We start from the raw sequence: 16,000 nt of genomic DNA on the forward strand, positions 1-16,000 counted from the left end.
TTCCCGCCTAATTATGTATTCTGACCCTAGGTGCGGTCCGCTTTCTATTATGCTAGCCACTTTGCCCGGTCTTGAGCATCCGATTTAGGGCCGGCGCACATATGGCGGTGCGCAGCACAGAGCATTTTTCACAGTGAAAATATTATCGACATTGTCCTCATTGAAATAATATCTAAAATCAATTGTGCATTCGTGCGGATACTCGCGCAACCGCGCGCAGTCCCACGCCTGCTCGCGCATTCTCTGGCAGAAATTCGCGTAATGTGTCACGTGATTAGAAAACTTCGCGGGCATGCTCTGCGCTGCGCTCCGCCATATGTGCGCCGGCCCTTTTGCAGTCTATTGACTCCACGATGTCCAGCCAGCGCTGTATTACTAGCGCTGACAACCCTAACTTTATAACCAAGTCTTAAGAATATTAGGATTAAAAAAATCAAACAATGCATTAATTGATTTATTATTTTTATTTTCACTTTTTATTAATATCAACCTGCTATCATCGTATTGGCATCTTTACAAAATATAATAATCCCTTTCTTTAATGGAAGAATTAAAACATTAAATTAATTTGGCAAATCCAAGTTCACCTGTTTAACAATTACAAAAAAAAACTATGTATAAACTTCACATAAATGTTTATATAAAATATACACTTTTTTACAATAATGCAACAATATAACTACTTACTACAGGGCTATCTATTGCTTGTGTTATATAAAAAAATACTTATATAACTAAAGTAATTTTAAATTGTAAAATAATCAGAATGCAGATTTAATCTCGTATTATGTACAGGAGAATAATAATTTACAATTTTTTACAATTAAAACTAAGTATATATTCTTACAATTCACATATTCTTACGTACGAGGTCGAAATATTGAGATGTACGCCATTCAGTACAATTTCAGATCAAATAGTTACACAATTTTACAATATGGAATTACAGAAAATAATATTTCATCTCAGACTAAAGAAAAAAGAAAGACGGAGCGGTAAAAACGTGTTTGTTAAAGTGAAGCTTGGTCTGACGTAAAAACAGCTTCTCTCGGTGCCAAGAACTCAAAATACTTGCACCATATCCCGTCTTTACTTTTCCTTAAACCAGAGCGTTACACATAACAAAGTCCAAATAGTACCAACATCAAAAAGTTGGCCAAACATAATCAATCTTTTTCACAAGTATGATAGAGAAAACCAAACAATCCAATATTTGGAATAGATTTGATCAAAGTATAATTCACTAGGAATGAATATATTTGGCAGGTATAATGAGCCACACTTTTCTATCTTAAAGCAATTTCATATAAATATTGGTGTCACATATAACAAGATTAATTAACTATGTAGTATAATCTGTAGTCACTGTTAACGTTATTTTGATGTTTTGACAAAAGAGGGAAAACCTTTTGAGATCACAATTTAGTAGAATCATAACTTTTTTAGATTTAGTGTTGCCTCTCACTCACACATCAGTAAATATAAGAAAGAAATAATATAGTGTACGCCATTTTGAATTATTAACGTTACATTATAAATTATAATATGTAATCGGCGATCGTTTAAAAAGTTCTGTCTCTACTAAACTGAGTTCACAAATAAAATTTTCTGCATTTATTTCAGACATATAATTGAAAGTATCAATCTTCTGCTCAATAAAATAATACTATGTTTTGCTACTGTCACATTATTAAAATTAAAAACTAATAAATATTTTATTAAAGAAAAAAATTACGTTAAGGTGCGTACAGACTATATAACATAAATGGACACATGTTATATAATAAAGGCGTATTATATAACATGTTACATAATCTGAATGCACCTCTAGAATGTGACCCACAATACTAAATGTAACCACTCGACTCCGTGCCATATTTACAAAGCTTATTTTTGGCCTATCAAGTGAACTTATTCGGTGGATACCAACGTTTTATACAAACCGAACTAACCCGGTGGGTCTTACGTATCTATATACATCTTCCACTATTATATTTAAAAAAGTTTGGCATTTTTTTGTGACTCTTCGATCTCCATACACTACTTTGTACACCGATGTTCCCTTTGTAACTAAAGAGCTGGTGGCAGAAATTGTGAAATACTTAGCTCATTGGTAGGTTTGAAACCCTCGTAGCTTTAGTTTTAAGTTACGTAATTTAATTATCAACACTATATCGTACAAATTAACAATTCTGACCATCAAAAGGAGTACAATTGTACCTACTTTGAATAAATGATTTTGACCTGACTTTGACTTAAGGTATATTGGTATCAACAGTTTTCATTTATTTATTATGAAAACCACGAAAGTCAGTCTGGCATAGCATTATTACTAATTAAATATGTAAAACATCCATCTTAAAATCATTCTTTCTAATAGTTTACAAGAATTTGAATTTTAAATGAAAAATTCGTCACCTGGTTAGTAAAGATTTTTTGTTGATGGTTTTATAAAAATAATTTGACGTCTGGCAAACGGTTTTCCAATATAATATGTAATCAAATTATCGTAATAACTTAATGCAAGATATGAGCAAATAGTTTTTTATTTTTTTACAATTTTTTATTTTTTATATTTGAAAAATCCGCGGCATTTGACCATGCCCCTCATTTACCCTGTTCAAAAAATTCAAAATTATCTTGACTATCTCTACCAATCAAGAGCTAATGTTACACCGTATTGCCACCTACTCCTTAGCTATTGCCCTCTATGGCACATAGTAGGCCGATTTCAAGGCACCGTTTAAGGCACAATATTTTGTACAATAATAAAATAATAATATATAAAAAAGTATAATAATATCATACATCGATATAGTCGAATTTCAGCTACTGATTTTTATATGGCACCCCGTTTGCACGTACGTACATGTTTGAATACTATATTCCATTTAATTTCATATTCCAATACATAATACATAATTAGATATATATTTTCAGTCTTCGTCCAGAAATCTCAAAGGCAAAGGTGATCACAGTAAATAAGTGCATGTTTTTAATTATAATATTATTATGGTGCCGTATTTTTTAAATCCATATTATATCCAAATGAAACTGAGCCATGATATTTTAAAATACTTTTTATGGGGTATTTTAAATATTAATAATATGATAATCTCGATAAATGCAGCAGATTTAAATATCGTCATAAAACTTAACTCACACTCACATAATTTATGTATTTATATAATAATAACATGTTTAGGATTGGGTTTTATGAATTTTTACGAATTTTAAATAAGCATTTAATATAAATAATTATATATTTAAATTAATTTAAATAATTAATTATTTAACATAAAATACATATAATACATATTTAAAAATTAATGAACCAATATTAAATATTTCAAAATATCATGGCACAATTGACAATTTAAAATAATACTAAAGTAATGCATAATTCATTCTATACTTTAATTTTCCTTAGTTTGCTAAATAAGGCAAACAAGCAGCTTCTTGCGAAATGCGTAAGAGGTACACTATACGCGGCCCCCATACAACCGTATTACCGTAAACTAACAATGAAATCCTGATACAAGTGAAAACCCTAACTCCAGAAAGTCTAAAGCGCCGGGCTAATCATGTCGCTTACGCGCTTCTCACAGAAGGTTTCCGTGATTTGTTTACCTTTTAAGCAAACTAAGGAAAAACATTATATATTGTATGTTAAACACATAACCTCACTCTTGTAGCCATAGATATGTTCCCATGATATTGCTGACACTACATAAATCTTATAGCTAAGCAAATACCATACATTAGTCTAATAGAATTGGATACTTTAGACTCGGCTGTCATTTTTATGCGCAAATTAAATGTGGGTAGTTTGAAAAAGTTCACCAAAAATATGATTTATTCAAAAGAAATGCTATATAAAAAAAACGGAGATTAATTAGCAATACTTTGAAAAGACTAAGCTTCAAAATAAGAACCGAATAAAAAATTGTTTCTGTCAGCTCTTTCCAGTAGAATTTTATTCCTAAACTGGTGGTAAACTTGCCTTGTCTTAAGTCAAACCAAAATTAAGTAAATATTTCTCATTTGGTTTTGAGGTTCTCAGAAAAATTTAGATAGAGCAATCTATCCGTAAAACTGGTATGTGTTCAAAAGTACCAAGAATATTTAAAGAGCAAAGGGGAATATCAAATCAAAAATAGATTTTTAACATTTACAGTACATTTTTAACATTTACAGTACATTTTTAACATTTACAGTTTGAGTACAGCCGAGTCAAAATCACCCATTCCCATTTAGACCTGAACACCCAGAACTCTGTCCACAACAAAATCATAACTCACATCCTCAGTCTTCTCCTCATCTTCTTCCTTCTTCACGGGCAAGTTCTCATAGCATGGTTCAGGGATGCACGGGTTCTTGCATTCCACTATCGGTTCTTGGCTGGTCCCTGGGTTGCGGAGCTCGTATGAGGTTTTTGAGGAGCGGCCATCTGGGGTACGCCTTTCCTCCAGCTCTTCCCAGTCATCCTCGGAAAGGTCGCCTTCTTCGTCTGGTAGTGGCACTGTCGATTTTTGGCGAGTGAAGAATGCCATCTTTTCTCTGTTAGTGAAAGAAAATAATTTGTTAGTGATGATAATAGACATTAATCGTAGTTTTATTGTAATTGTTTTTATTTGAAGAATTTGTGTTGAATTAGAGATGGAGTTAGGTGGTATTAGGTTTTTGCTAACATTCGTGTTGTTTTGAACTTTACAAGATGCAAATTGTAATAAAATTTTAGTTCTTTTATTCTGGAGTTGGGATCAGTCACAGAAAAAACCGGCCAAGTGCAAGTCAGACTCGCGCACCGAGGGTTCCGTACTCGGCTATTTTTTCCGGCATTTCGTATGATAAATTAAAAACTATTACACAAAAAAAAACTGTTTTAGAATATACAAGTAAAGCCCTTTCATATGATTCCTCACTTGGTATAGTTATCTTATTAGTTATCGTGAGAAATCATTTTGTATCGACTATACATAACAAATTGCCATAGGTTTTTTTAAACTGCAGTGTTGCTGTCTTTTTGGTAGAAATGTCCATTCCAAACCAGGGGTAGATTTACTTAACAATTGGAAAGAAATGGTTATTTGACCATATAACTTTTCCATTCTGTTCTTTTCTATAATACTCACTTGAAGGTGACCAGATCCGGTTTCCTGCCTCCCTGTCTGGACTTCCTCAGGCGGTAGATCTCTCGACAAGTACGGTGGAAGAGTCTGGAAACCCTGTCTCCGGATTCCGCTGGTGCTGAAATGAGTCGCCGAAGAGTTTCGTCTTCAGCCACCCACGCGGCTACTGCTGGGTCGCCTCGAGCACAGGCTTCTTCTAATCTGAGGGTACAAGTTTTTTTAATCAGTAGGAGATATAATTGGCAACAAAATTCTCCCAATGAAACAGGATCTGTTTACACGATTCCAAGATAGTAAACTAATTTCAGTAGCAGATTTATCCACGGTTAAAAATTATTGCCATGATTTTTAGAAAATCGCACACTAATTTTTGGAGGAATTCAAACAGGATCCTTTTTAACCCCCGACCCAAAAAGAGGGGTGTTATAAGTTTGACGTGTGTGTCTGTGTATCTGTCTGTGGCATCGTAGCTCCTAAACTAATAAACCAATTTTATTTAGTTTCTTTTGTTTGAAAGGTGGCTTGATCGAGAGTGGTCTTAGCTATAATCCAAGAAAATCGGTTCTGCCGTTTGAAAGTTATCAGCTCTTTTCTAGTTACTGTAACCTTCGCTTGTCGAGGGAGTTATACATTTTTAATTTACACTCGTAGCCTTCGATTTATGAAGAGACATACATACGTAGACTGCTAAAATCATAACCCTTCCGGGTAAAAATTATATATCAGCTTTAGCAAAAGGATTAAGAAATATACCTCTTTTTTAGCTGCGTGAGATGAGAGATCTCCTGCCTCAGGTCAGCCAGGCGAGTGTGCTGCGCCCTCAAGTCCAGAGACAAGTCGAGGGAGGTTCTTGCTGACTTGGACCGCGTGGTAGGCGCCCGGCGGGCAGCGACGCCTCGACCGCGGCCCCATCTGCGAAGAATAACGAGAGATTTAATACTAATGAAAGTAAATTTTCAAAAATTGGCAGTAGAGACTGTCAACAATAGTGAAAACTGTAAACTATGAAATAACAGGGTTTCTTTTGATTGTCAAATTATGTAATTGTAGTAATATCAAAAATTATATATAGTGTGTTTTTTTAATTTTAACTGGGACAGTATGGGGAAATTCAAAGCCATAGGAGGTACAGGGAAACTGTTTTGAAACAGGAAAAACCGAAAAATTGACTATGCCAAAATTGTTTTCACAAAAAAAAAGTTTCCTCAGATAGTTTTTTTAGATAGATAGATTTTGGATTACCCCATACTGTCCCAGTTAAAAAAAACACTGTATATTATGAAACGTGCAATGCCACCAACAAAGCCATGTAATGAAGACATTATTTGCACCCAATACAACTAATAATAATAGAACCAATGATAAAGAACTCAACCAAAACATTCTATTTTTATAAAGTTCAATTTTTATTGGCAAGCTATTGAATGTGAATTTATTTAACAGTGTTCTTATCTTATGGCGATTTTAAAATTTTTACCTATCCAAAAATTGCCTAATGCGCCCAAAGAAATTTTCAATTCAATAAGGCTACAGGTATTACTCTAAATTTAATGCGCAGCTTCTCTGCTTCTCTTCAACAATTGGCTCAAAAGGCCCAGAACCCAGAGCCGTTAAGTAGTTGAAAAAAAAAAATCTCTTCAACAACAATGGTTAATGCTCACCTCAAGGACCTCCTCTCTCGAACACTCCTGTCGAAGGGAATGCCCACAGGTGGAGGCTGTAACGTCACCCGTCTCGCGTACTGCGCCATCGAGGAATCAGACTCCGAACGATTTAGTCTGAAATAAGATAAGTTGAAAACTAAAACCTGACTGCAATCGTCTTAATAGACGCTGAAATATTACAGTAAAATTGTTTTCTGTCGCTTGGTATATTTTAATGTTAATGGATATTAATATACATGAGCTCAGAATTTTCTCCTCTTTCATTTGACATCCCACTCGATACAATAGCAAAATAAAATTTTTGAAGACCTCCACTTTTCTTCCTCCGAACCAGTGGTAGATTTTTTTTTGACGATTCAAAAGCACTTGTAAAAGATTAATTGAATAAAAACATTTTGAATTTTGAATTTTCTTGATGTAACATCCGTTAGGTCAATTTTTTCGTATAAAATTTAGCCTATGCCACCCGGTCCTTTACAATGAATCGATTGACACCTCATTCATCAAAATCGGCCCAGTAGTTTAGGCACTACGTTGGAACACACAGAATCTTGATACAAACATACATACATACATAGACTGCTAAAATCATAACCCTTCTTTTGGCTTTGCCGCAGTCGGGTAAAAATCTGCTTTGCCCTGCACTGCTCTGAACTATGTCACATGCGTCTCAGTATATGCTTAGCTTTAATAATAATTATTATTAATTAATTAATTATTATTAAGCCTAAATACTAAGTAATTAAGAAAATAAAAGTTAAGGTTTACCTGCAAATGTATTGCCCTTTGCCGATGCCCTGAGGTTGCGGTGAGAACGTCTGAGATCGTTTTATAGTCGCTAACGACTCTTCGGGGTTTGAGCTAACTTGTTGACTTTTCCTATGAACAAATACAAATTCAATTAGCAATACAGTCATTACAAAAGTTTTTTCGCGATGGATTTAAAAAAAAAAACAAAAATTTTTTTCTTTAAATCTGGCTTTACTCTGATTAGCCAATGTCAAGTTTGTTGATATTTTCAAGTTATTGAATTTATACAAGTATGGACTCCGTCTGCGCCGGCGCCCGCCGACACACGCGCGGTGCCTCCCTAGAGCGCTTCCCAGTCAGTTCCACCACCAAAAAACACCAACTAACACAAAAACCAGCCACTCTTAACAAAAAAAACACTCCAGACAAGCACAGCACGCGCGCCAGCAAACGCCATCACAGACGAAGTCTAAAACAAAAATTATGGACGTTCCATTTTATGTATGGAAATAATTTTAAGTTAGGTACTTATTAAATTTTTTGTAAGTGGGTATTGGGTACCCTTGATCTTTGAAAAAAATCGGGAATTTAATTTTAACCTTCCTAATTAGTTTAAAATGCAGTAATTTTGAAAAATTTTGAGTATTTTTTTGGGAATTCGCAAACGTATAATTTAAGTACAACATCAAGTAAAATCATGCAGTAGTTTAGTAAGTTATTGTTGTTTTTTTTAAATTATTACTATTTATACATTCAAAATCCAAAATGTGTCACGTGTCATGCCATGCAACACTCTCGTTTGCTTCATGCATCTCACAAAGATCTTTTTCTTATTTTGTTATGGCTATCATTGAACATCCAAACTCAAGATTTAGCGACTCTCGAATACTTTCAAAATCATACTGGGGGTACAGAACTGTTTAAAGTTTGCCCTTTACTGAATCATGTTATAAAAGTCCTAAATCATATTAGTAAATGTGCACAAACGTCTCAAATAAAGCGCACAACACACAGACCAGTGAAGGTACATAGCACATATAGCCGTGGACATACCTACATTACAATATGTACAGATATGTATATTGGACGGTATGTATCTATTTCGCTATTGCCATGTCCTCGTAAGGCTGGCCGTCGGCTTCCCGCCTCATTAAGTATCTGGAGAACAAAATTTTGGTTTGCTGAAGACCTAGCGTAGTTCCCAAACATTTGAAACTATTTACAATCACTACCAATTTACCGACAATACCTGAATAGTGTGTGTGTGTGTGTCCCCCCCCCTCTCTCGTCTGGCTTTACAAAGATTAGCCAATGTCAAGTTTGTAGTTATTTGTAACAAGTTAGTTAAACTATACAAGTATGGACCCCGTCTGTGCCGGCGCTCGCCGACATAGGCATGGCACCCCTTTAGAGCGCTTTCCAGTCAGTTTTAACAAAAAAACACACCAAAAAGGCAGAGCACGCCCGCCAGCTAACACCAACACAGACGAAGTCCCTGAATAGTCTAATGGGGATTATTTAAGGATACGCAGTATACTGCTTTATCTATGAGGTTCTTTATAGTTTTTGGACATTTAAAAAATATTATCGGACATATTTAAAAAAAAGAATATTAGCCATTTTAATCATGACTAACATTCGCCTTTCCCCGCCAACTAAGCGTAAAGCTTGTGCCAGGAGTGGGTACGACAATAGTGCAACGGCTGGAGTTTGAACCGCCGACCTTTCGGAATTCAGTCCACTTCTATAACCGTTGAGCTATTGAGGCTTACTCTATGATATAAAAATTACAATAATCGACAATATCAAAATTTCTAGAGCCTTTAGAATTCAAATTTCTTATAATTTACGAGTATATTTTGCTCGATACTCGTGAAACTGTACAAGTATTGTTAGAGAACTTTAGCAATAAATAATAACTAATTCGTGATTTTTTTAAGCCAAGCAAAGTTATATTTATTCAGTCAGACACAATGAAACAAAGTAATTTACAGAAACGAGTATTTGCACTTAAATGAAAAGCTTTTATTACCCTTTTCAGTTCAGATAACATAATTTATTTTCGTATATAAATACCTACATTCTCGTATATATACATATGTCAGTAATGGAAAGGGTTCACAACCCTCAGCAATGAGAATACTATGCAGAGAAAGAGACTTAGATGGTTTAAGTTGGATTTTAGAAATGTAGAACCATGTTTCGTAAGTATAAATGTAGAATGAGTAAGTGTTTTGTACCTTCTATGCAGTTGTCTCCCTTCTGGACAGAAGTTACATTCGGTGTTGGTCTCTTTTTCCGCGGTGGGGGGATGTAAGTACTCATCTTCTAAGGGTATGTCCTCTTCAGGAATGTAGTCTTCGAATGAGTCCTCTTCTACTATCTGTTAAAAAAGAGGTTATTATTTTAAAAGAATATCCTGATAGACATTGAAAGTTAAGTTAAGTTATGCGTCCACACCACTGATTTTATTGGATACGAATTAAAGTTGTGAATTTATATCAAAAATTATAATAAGTGCTATCCAAAACACTTTTAGCAGCCAGTTTAACACAAAAGAAAATTTTCACACAGACATTTGAATAAGTGTTGGGAAAGATCTTTTAATAGGCTTTTAGATAGCCTTGTTTCGATGAAAGGATTCAATTAAAACTTTAAAACAGAAGTGCATAAGCACTTTTTGGAGAGCGGTATAAAATATAAATTGTATTAAAAAAAAAAAAATATATTAGCCATGATAAATGACTAATATTCCCCTTTCCTCTCCAACTAAGCGTCAGGCTTGTGCTAGGAGTAGGTACGACAATAGTGCAACGGGCGGGGTTTGAACCGTCGACCTTTCGGTTTTCAGTCCACTCCTTTACCGGTTGAGCTATTGAGGCTCATAGAGGCTATAAATCGATTTTTACCTGATTTAGTGGTTCTCTGGACTCCTCGTCTTCGGAAGCTGAATTGTCTCCACAGTCCACGTTGCACTCCGCACCCGTCATACTCTCAGGACCTGGTAAAAAAAAAAATATATATATACTGGCGTTGATGGTTCCATTAAATTAGGTAGTAAAAAGTTTGGTATGATTTGTAAAGATTTCATAAAACAAAAATTTTAATTTGAAATGCATGAAATCCCAGAAGATACGTCTTTGTACCCTCTTAATCGGTCCCTTTACAAATTCTTTAATTTTATTTTATGTAGGACAACCAGTAAGTATTATCTTATGCTTCGTCTAGGACTCTACCACCGGTTTGGAAAGAAGTTTTTACTGAGAAGAGTCGGTAAGAACTGAGCAATTACTGTTTTCAAATCATTTTATCAATTTTACGATAGTTTGTCCTTTTACCCTAAAACTAGAAAAAAATACCCGGCTGAGTTTTTTGTGGGCTCTTCTCAGACTTGGGCGCGTTTGGAACTCTCGTAGCTTTAGTTTTAAGTTACGTAATTAATTATCACCACTATATATCGTACAAATTTAACAATTTCGACCATCAAAAGGTGTACAATTGTACCTACTTTGAATAAATGATTTTGACTTTGATTTTGCTTTTTAAATAACGCCATAAAAATTCTCTACTAACCTCTATTCCTAGTGAGAGTAGACGTCTGCGAAGATATGACGGTAGATTCATCAGAACTTTCATCCCTTCTCATACTTCTGAAGCTCAGCACATTGTACCACTTCTGGGACACATTCTCCGGGTCGAAATCCGCCAAACTAACTTGTGCACAACCCTGAGAAAGAATTTCAAAAACCGTAAAAATTTTGGAAATTCTTGTGGTTGAAAAAAAAAGTTATGGGAGATATCAGATAATAATCGCTCTCGCCTAATCTTGTCCACATGGCACTCGAGGCTTCGCAGCCGAATACTCGAATTTGGCTAGTTGTCATCATAACAAATTAAGCACAGAAGAAATATCAACAGCCACAAGTGTTATTGTAGAAAAAAACGAACAGAAAAGATAAAATTAGTCGAAAACTTATCGGTGTTGATCACAAACTTGTAATTAATGTTGTTAAAATCAAAATTTATTATGATAGTATGCTGATATTGACGTGGACCAGTAATAATAAATACTGGCAAATGATAGCGTGGAATAAACTTAAAATTATTGTGATGTCTTTGATTAATAGATAGGCATAAAGGTCTAGCTTGCAACGTCGATGAGATTTAGTAATCTTTCACTATGGAATGTGTGTGTAGCCACACCTACCCATTATATTTTGGAAAGTATGTTTAAATATACAGTGAAAGTAGAAACAATAGTAATAATTGACAGAATAAATAAAAATTAAAAAGATACAAGACGAAAGAATGTAATTGCCTATAGTCACAAATATAATTTGAGTTAAAACTTGCTAAAACAAAGAAAACTCCGTTCAACTTACCAAACACTCAGCTCCGGCAGCCAAATTCAGCTGCAAGGTAGCGGCTCTGAGAGCCCTTGGACCTAACGAAGCCCTTTGATTCTTTCTCCACAACAGAGTTGCGCCGCGCCACGCCAGCGCCGTTGTACTGAAGGCGACCCCGCCACCTCCGCCAACTACTAGCGCCCCACGGACTGCCCTGGAAGGTGAAAATTGATTTGGTATAGATAAAAAGAAAAGATGAAAAAGTTAAGATAAACAGCTTCAAGGCAAGAGTGAATAGGCATCTTTTAGGAAAGTACGCTCCAAACTAGACCTCATCATTGCTTTTTATTAAGCACTAGCTGATACCCGCGACTTCGTTCGCGTGGATGTAGGATTTTTAAAATTCCCGTGGGAACTCTGATTTTCCGGGATAAAAAGTAGGCTATGTGCTAATCCAGGGTATAATCTATCTCCATTCTAAATGTCAGCCCAATCCGTCCAGTAGTTTTTGCGTGAAAGAGTAACAAACATACACACACACACACACACACACATACAAACTTTCTCCTTTATAATATTAGTTGTTGTAAAAAAAGTTGGTAAAATTGCAATAAATATTTAAAGATTAGGAACAATGGAAGACCTAATATACTACCTTGCAGAACGCCACACACTTATATAGCGACCCTATATTATTTTGTGTTGGTTGGTGATTTGAATGAGATTTGTAAATAAATAAAAGAAATAATTGATGATGACAAAATTCGTACAACAAATACTTACACTTCAGTCCCCATATCGATGTACAAGGCGTGAAGGTTACGCGCCCTCAGGATGCCAATTTCTAACGCGCTCTCGTCGGAACAATAACGCAATTTGATCTCAATTTGGGCACTGTTCACTGCAACAAGAAAACCCTTATTAAAATCTACATTTTATATACTATAGTAAGTAGTAACTGCTTGAATAACTCAAAATTTTAAAAACCCCCGACACTAAAATCTCTATAAGAAAACTAGAAAAGAGCTGATAACTTTCAAACGGCTGAACCGATTTTCTTGGATTATTGCTAAGAACAGAACACTATCGATCAAGCCACCATTCAAACAAAAAAGATAAGTTAAAATCGGTTCATTGGTTTAGGAGCTACGATGCCTAAGACAGATACATAGATACACACGTCAAACTTATAACACCCCTTTTTTTGGGTCGGGGGTTAAAAAAAATAGTTTTCTGAATAGAATGTAAATGATGTGGGTCTATTCAAATCCCAAGGGGGTTAATTTTAGAACATACTTTTTTTTGTAATTCCTGCACCCTAAGTCACAGAACTTATATTCTTAAACTTAATTTCGATTTACATAGTTCACCATCATGGTTTGCTGTACATCTGAGTACAAATTCACCAAGTTAAAGATTGATTTTTAGAAAATGTTTTCTCATTATATAACTTATTCTTATTTTCACCATAATATCTTCATACCTACGTTAGTCGTTACAGCATTATGCAGTAATTGGTATGGACTATAATCAGATTTTTATGAGTGTGTCAAGGGTTAGGAGAAGGTCACTCCTTTGAGAAACTGTTCTCATGAGGCTTTCGCTGGCGTCAAGACAGTTCTTCTACTGTAGATCTTTTTAACCTAACTCTGCTGCCTGTGGTAAGTGAATCTACCAGACTATTCGCATGGACAAGTCTGGCCTTATGAAAAAGAAAGTGAGTGACTTCGCCGGTAAAGGTGTACTGAGACTGTAGGTGTTTATTACCCTAACCTGCCTGTTAGTCAGTCAGTCAGTTAACAGCTGGTTAGTTGGTATATTTACCAGCGTTGGAAGCATCCCCGGCCTGCGCGGCCTCGAACACGCCGGAGTCGCCCGCCACCGATTCGTCGCTCACTGCTGCCGACACCGATCTAGTATTTGTACCTACGAAATATTATAAATAAATAAATAAATAAAATAAATAAATATACTTTTATTCGGGACTATACAGTTAGGCGCAAACACAGTACATAGAATGAAAACAGATAAAACATAAAAACTAATAACTTAAACTTAAAAACCTAAATATTTATCTAAAACATAACTTACTGAGCTTTCCATGCATTTCGGCCGAGACGACCACCGCTATTTCGTAGTTCTAATAAATAATAAACTTGTACTGCAAAGGCACGGTGATCCTCTGAGCCGAATTGCATGGAATTTCAATGAATCTTATATCTACTTATATTAAATCTAAAAATAAACAATTATAAAATCTAAATAATAGTAAAAAACAGAATGCGTGTCTGTGGCGCCAAACTGTCCCAAAAAGGGAATCGCCTCAGCATAATGCTGTAGTAGTGTACGTGGATACACTACCTCAGCGCTGTTTTTCAGTTTATTAGGTATTAAAATAAATTAATACTAAGTCTAGAATGATTTCTGGTGATGATCTGATGATCTCTTATATTATTTAAAAGCTTTCCATTTTTTTTACTAGCCGATGCCTGCGACTTTGCCCGCGTGGATTTAGGTTTTTCGAAATCCCGTGGGAACTCTTTGATTTTACGGGATAAAAAGTAGCCTATGTGCTAATCCAGAATATTATCTATCTCCATTCCAAATTTCAGCCCAATCCGTCCAGTAGTTTTTGCGTGAAGGAGTAACAAACATACACACACACACACACACACACACACACATACAAACTTTCGCCTTTATAATATTACTGTGAAGTGTGAAGTGTGAAGTCTCTTGAACTAATTGCAGATCACGAAATATTTTTACATGACTGCCTCAAAAAGGTGTAATATTCAAATCGTCAAATGTGAAAAAAAGATTGCTCCAATCATTCATTAGTTCATTTATAAGCACATGACAGTCATGAAACAGTAATGCAAACCACTGTCGGGTTTTCAAAACTTTTTAAATTATTTCGTAAAGATTTTCAGATATAAAATACAAGGAACCAAAATCTTAATTTGCTATATTCCGCTAAGCCAAACAAATCTATATCGTCCAACATGCAGCATGCGCCCGCCCTCCCACTGATAAACTGCGATTGGGCTGTGTAAGGTCTACATCTCCTGAGGATGCTCCGGTGGCCGGGCGAAACGTACGTCGAGTGCTTTTGGGATTTGTGTGGTGCTGTGTGGTGGTTTTGCGTATTGCTTGGTAGCTGGCTTTTCCTGCATGTTTATCAGTAGCAGGGTGGGAGGTGCATGTCGCATACTGCATGTTGCACCATACAGATTTGTTTGGTTTAGTGGATTATAGCAAACTAGCCGATGCCCGCGACTTCGCCCGCGTGGATTTAGGTTTTTCGAAATCCCGTGGGAACTCTTTGCGGGATTTTCCGGGATAAAAAGTAGCCTATGTGCTAATCCTGGATATTATCTATCTCCATTCCAAATTTCAGCCCCATCCGTCCAGTGGTTTTTGCGTGAAGGAGTAACAAACATACATACACACACACACACACACACACACACACACACACACACACACACACACACACACACACACACACACACCACACACAAACTTTCGCCTTTATAATATTAGTGTGATTAAGCTTTTGGTTCCTTGTATATCATGGACTTCCGCGAAATAACGCCTGCTTCTATACTACAGATATAAAATGTTTCTTACCACTAGATGAGGGAGTTCTTGGTGAGAGCGGTGGAGGTGGCGTTTCGGAGATTGGAGAGAGAGGCTCGCACGGCCGACCAGGGCCTTGAAGTTGTACGGGGACTGGAATAAAAATACCATTGTTAGAAAATCTTCTCGCGCGCGCCATTGCCGCGTAAACAAACAAAAAGTTTACTCTGTCAAAAATAAATATGTTTAGTGGTTTTTTGTGATCAAATCAGTGTGGAATCAAGATAATTGTGCACTACAATACTGTATAAATGTGAGTGGCATAGTAAATTAACTGTTCTTAATCGCTTTCTTACTAAAATTAACCAAAAAGTGTTTTAACGAACTTATTACTTTCGTGTTCCTGACCTACGCAAATCCGCACGGCCGGCAGGGCTCCCGGTCCCGAGTATCGACGCTACGCACACATAGACAATGAACACACGCTTCAACTAACAACTCAGCGATTACATCGCTTGACCGCTGT

At 35.7% G+C, this 16,000-nt stretch overlaps 1 protein-coding gene and 1 long non-coding RNA gene across 3 annotated transcripts in view; both read right to left on the reverse strand.

The window, feature by feature from the left end:
• Nucleotides 1-445: 445 nt before the first annotated feature.
• Nucleotides 446-3,228, reverse strand: LOC123876200. Its single transcript, XR_006798282.1, has 2 exons — nt 2,558-3,228; nt 446-2,516 (listed from the first exon to the last, which is right to left on the reverse strand). It is a non-coding gene; the product is annotated as an uncharacterized LOC123876200 (long non-coding RNA).
• An 836-nt stretch (nt 3,229-4,064) lies between these two features.
• The window catches only part of LOC123876179 (protein kibra), a 103,382-nt gene continuing 91,446 nt past the window's right edge, over nt 4,065-16,000 (reverse strand). Inside the window, exons 9-21 of one of the 2 annotated variants that reach the window (XM_045922346.1) lie at nt 15,526-15,627; nt 13,717-13,818; nt 12,676-12,793; nt 11,929-12,106; nt 11,120-11,273; nt 10,456-10,547; nt 9,787-9,929; nt 7,565-7,675; nt 6,794-6,910; nt 5,886-6,044; nt 5,136-5,333; nt 4,220-4,560; nt 4,065-4,175 (exon numbers count right to left, since the gene is read on the reverse strand). In XM_045922346.1, the coding sequence (XP_045778302.1) occupies nt 4,254-4,560; nt 5,136-5,333; nt 5,886-6,044; nt 6,794-6,910; nt 7,565-7,675; nt 9,787-9,929; nt 10,456-10,547; nt 11,120-11,273; nt 11,929-12,106; nt 12,676-12,793; nt 13,717-13,818; nt 15,526-15,627 (1,781 nt within the window). In that variant the 3' untranslated portion in view covers nt 4,065-4,175; nt 4,220-4,253. Of the gene's footprint in view, nt 4,561-5,135; nt 5,334-5,885; nt 6,045-6,793; nt 6,911-7,564; nt 7,676-9,786; nt 9,930-10,455; nt 10,548-11,119; nt 11,274-11,928; nt 12,107-12,675; nt 12,794-13,716; nt 13,819-15,525; nt 15,628-16,000 lie in introns of both variants that reach the window. The other variant, XM_045922345.1, reaches the window with a different exon arrangement.

Source organism: Maniola jurtina, chromosome 21, assembly GCF_905333055.1.
Source record: "Maniola jurtina chromosome 21, ilManJurt1.1, whole genome shotgun sequence".
Taxonomy (NCBI): Eukaryota; Metazoa; Arthropoda; class Insecta; order Lepidoptera; family Nymphalidae; genus Maniola; species Maniola jurtina.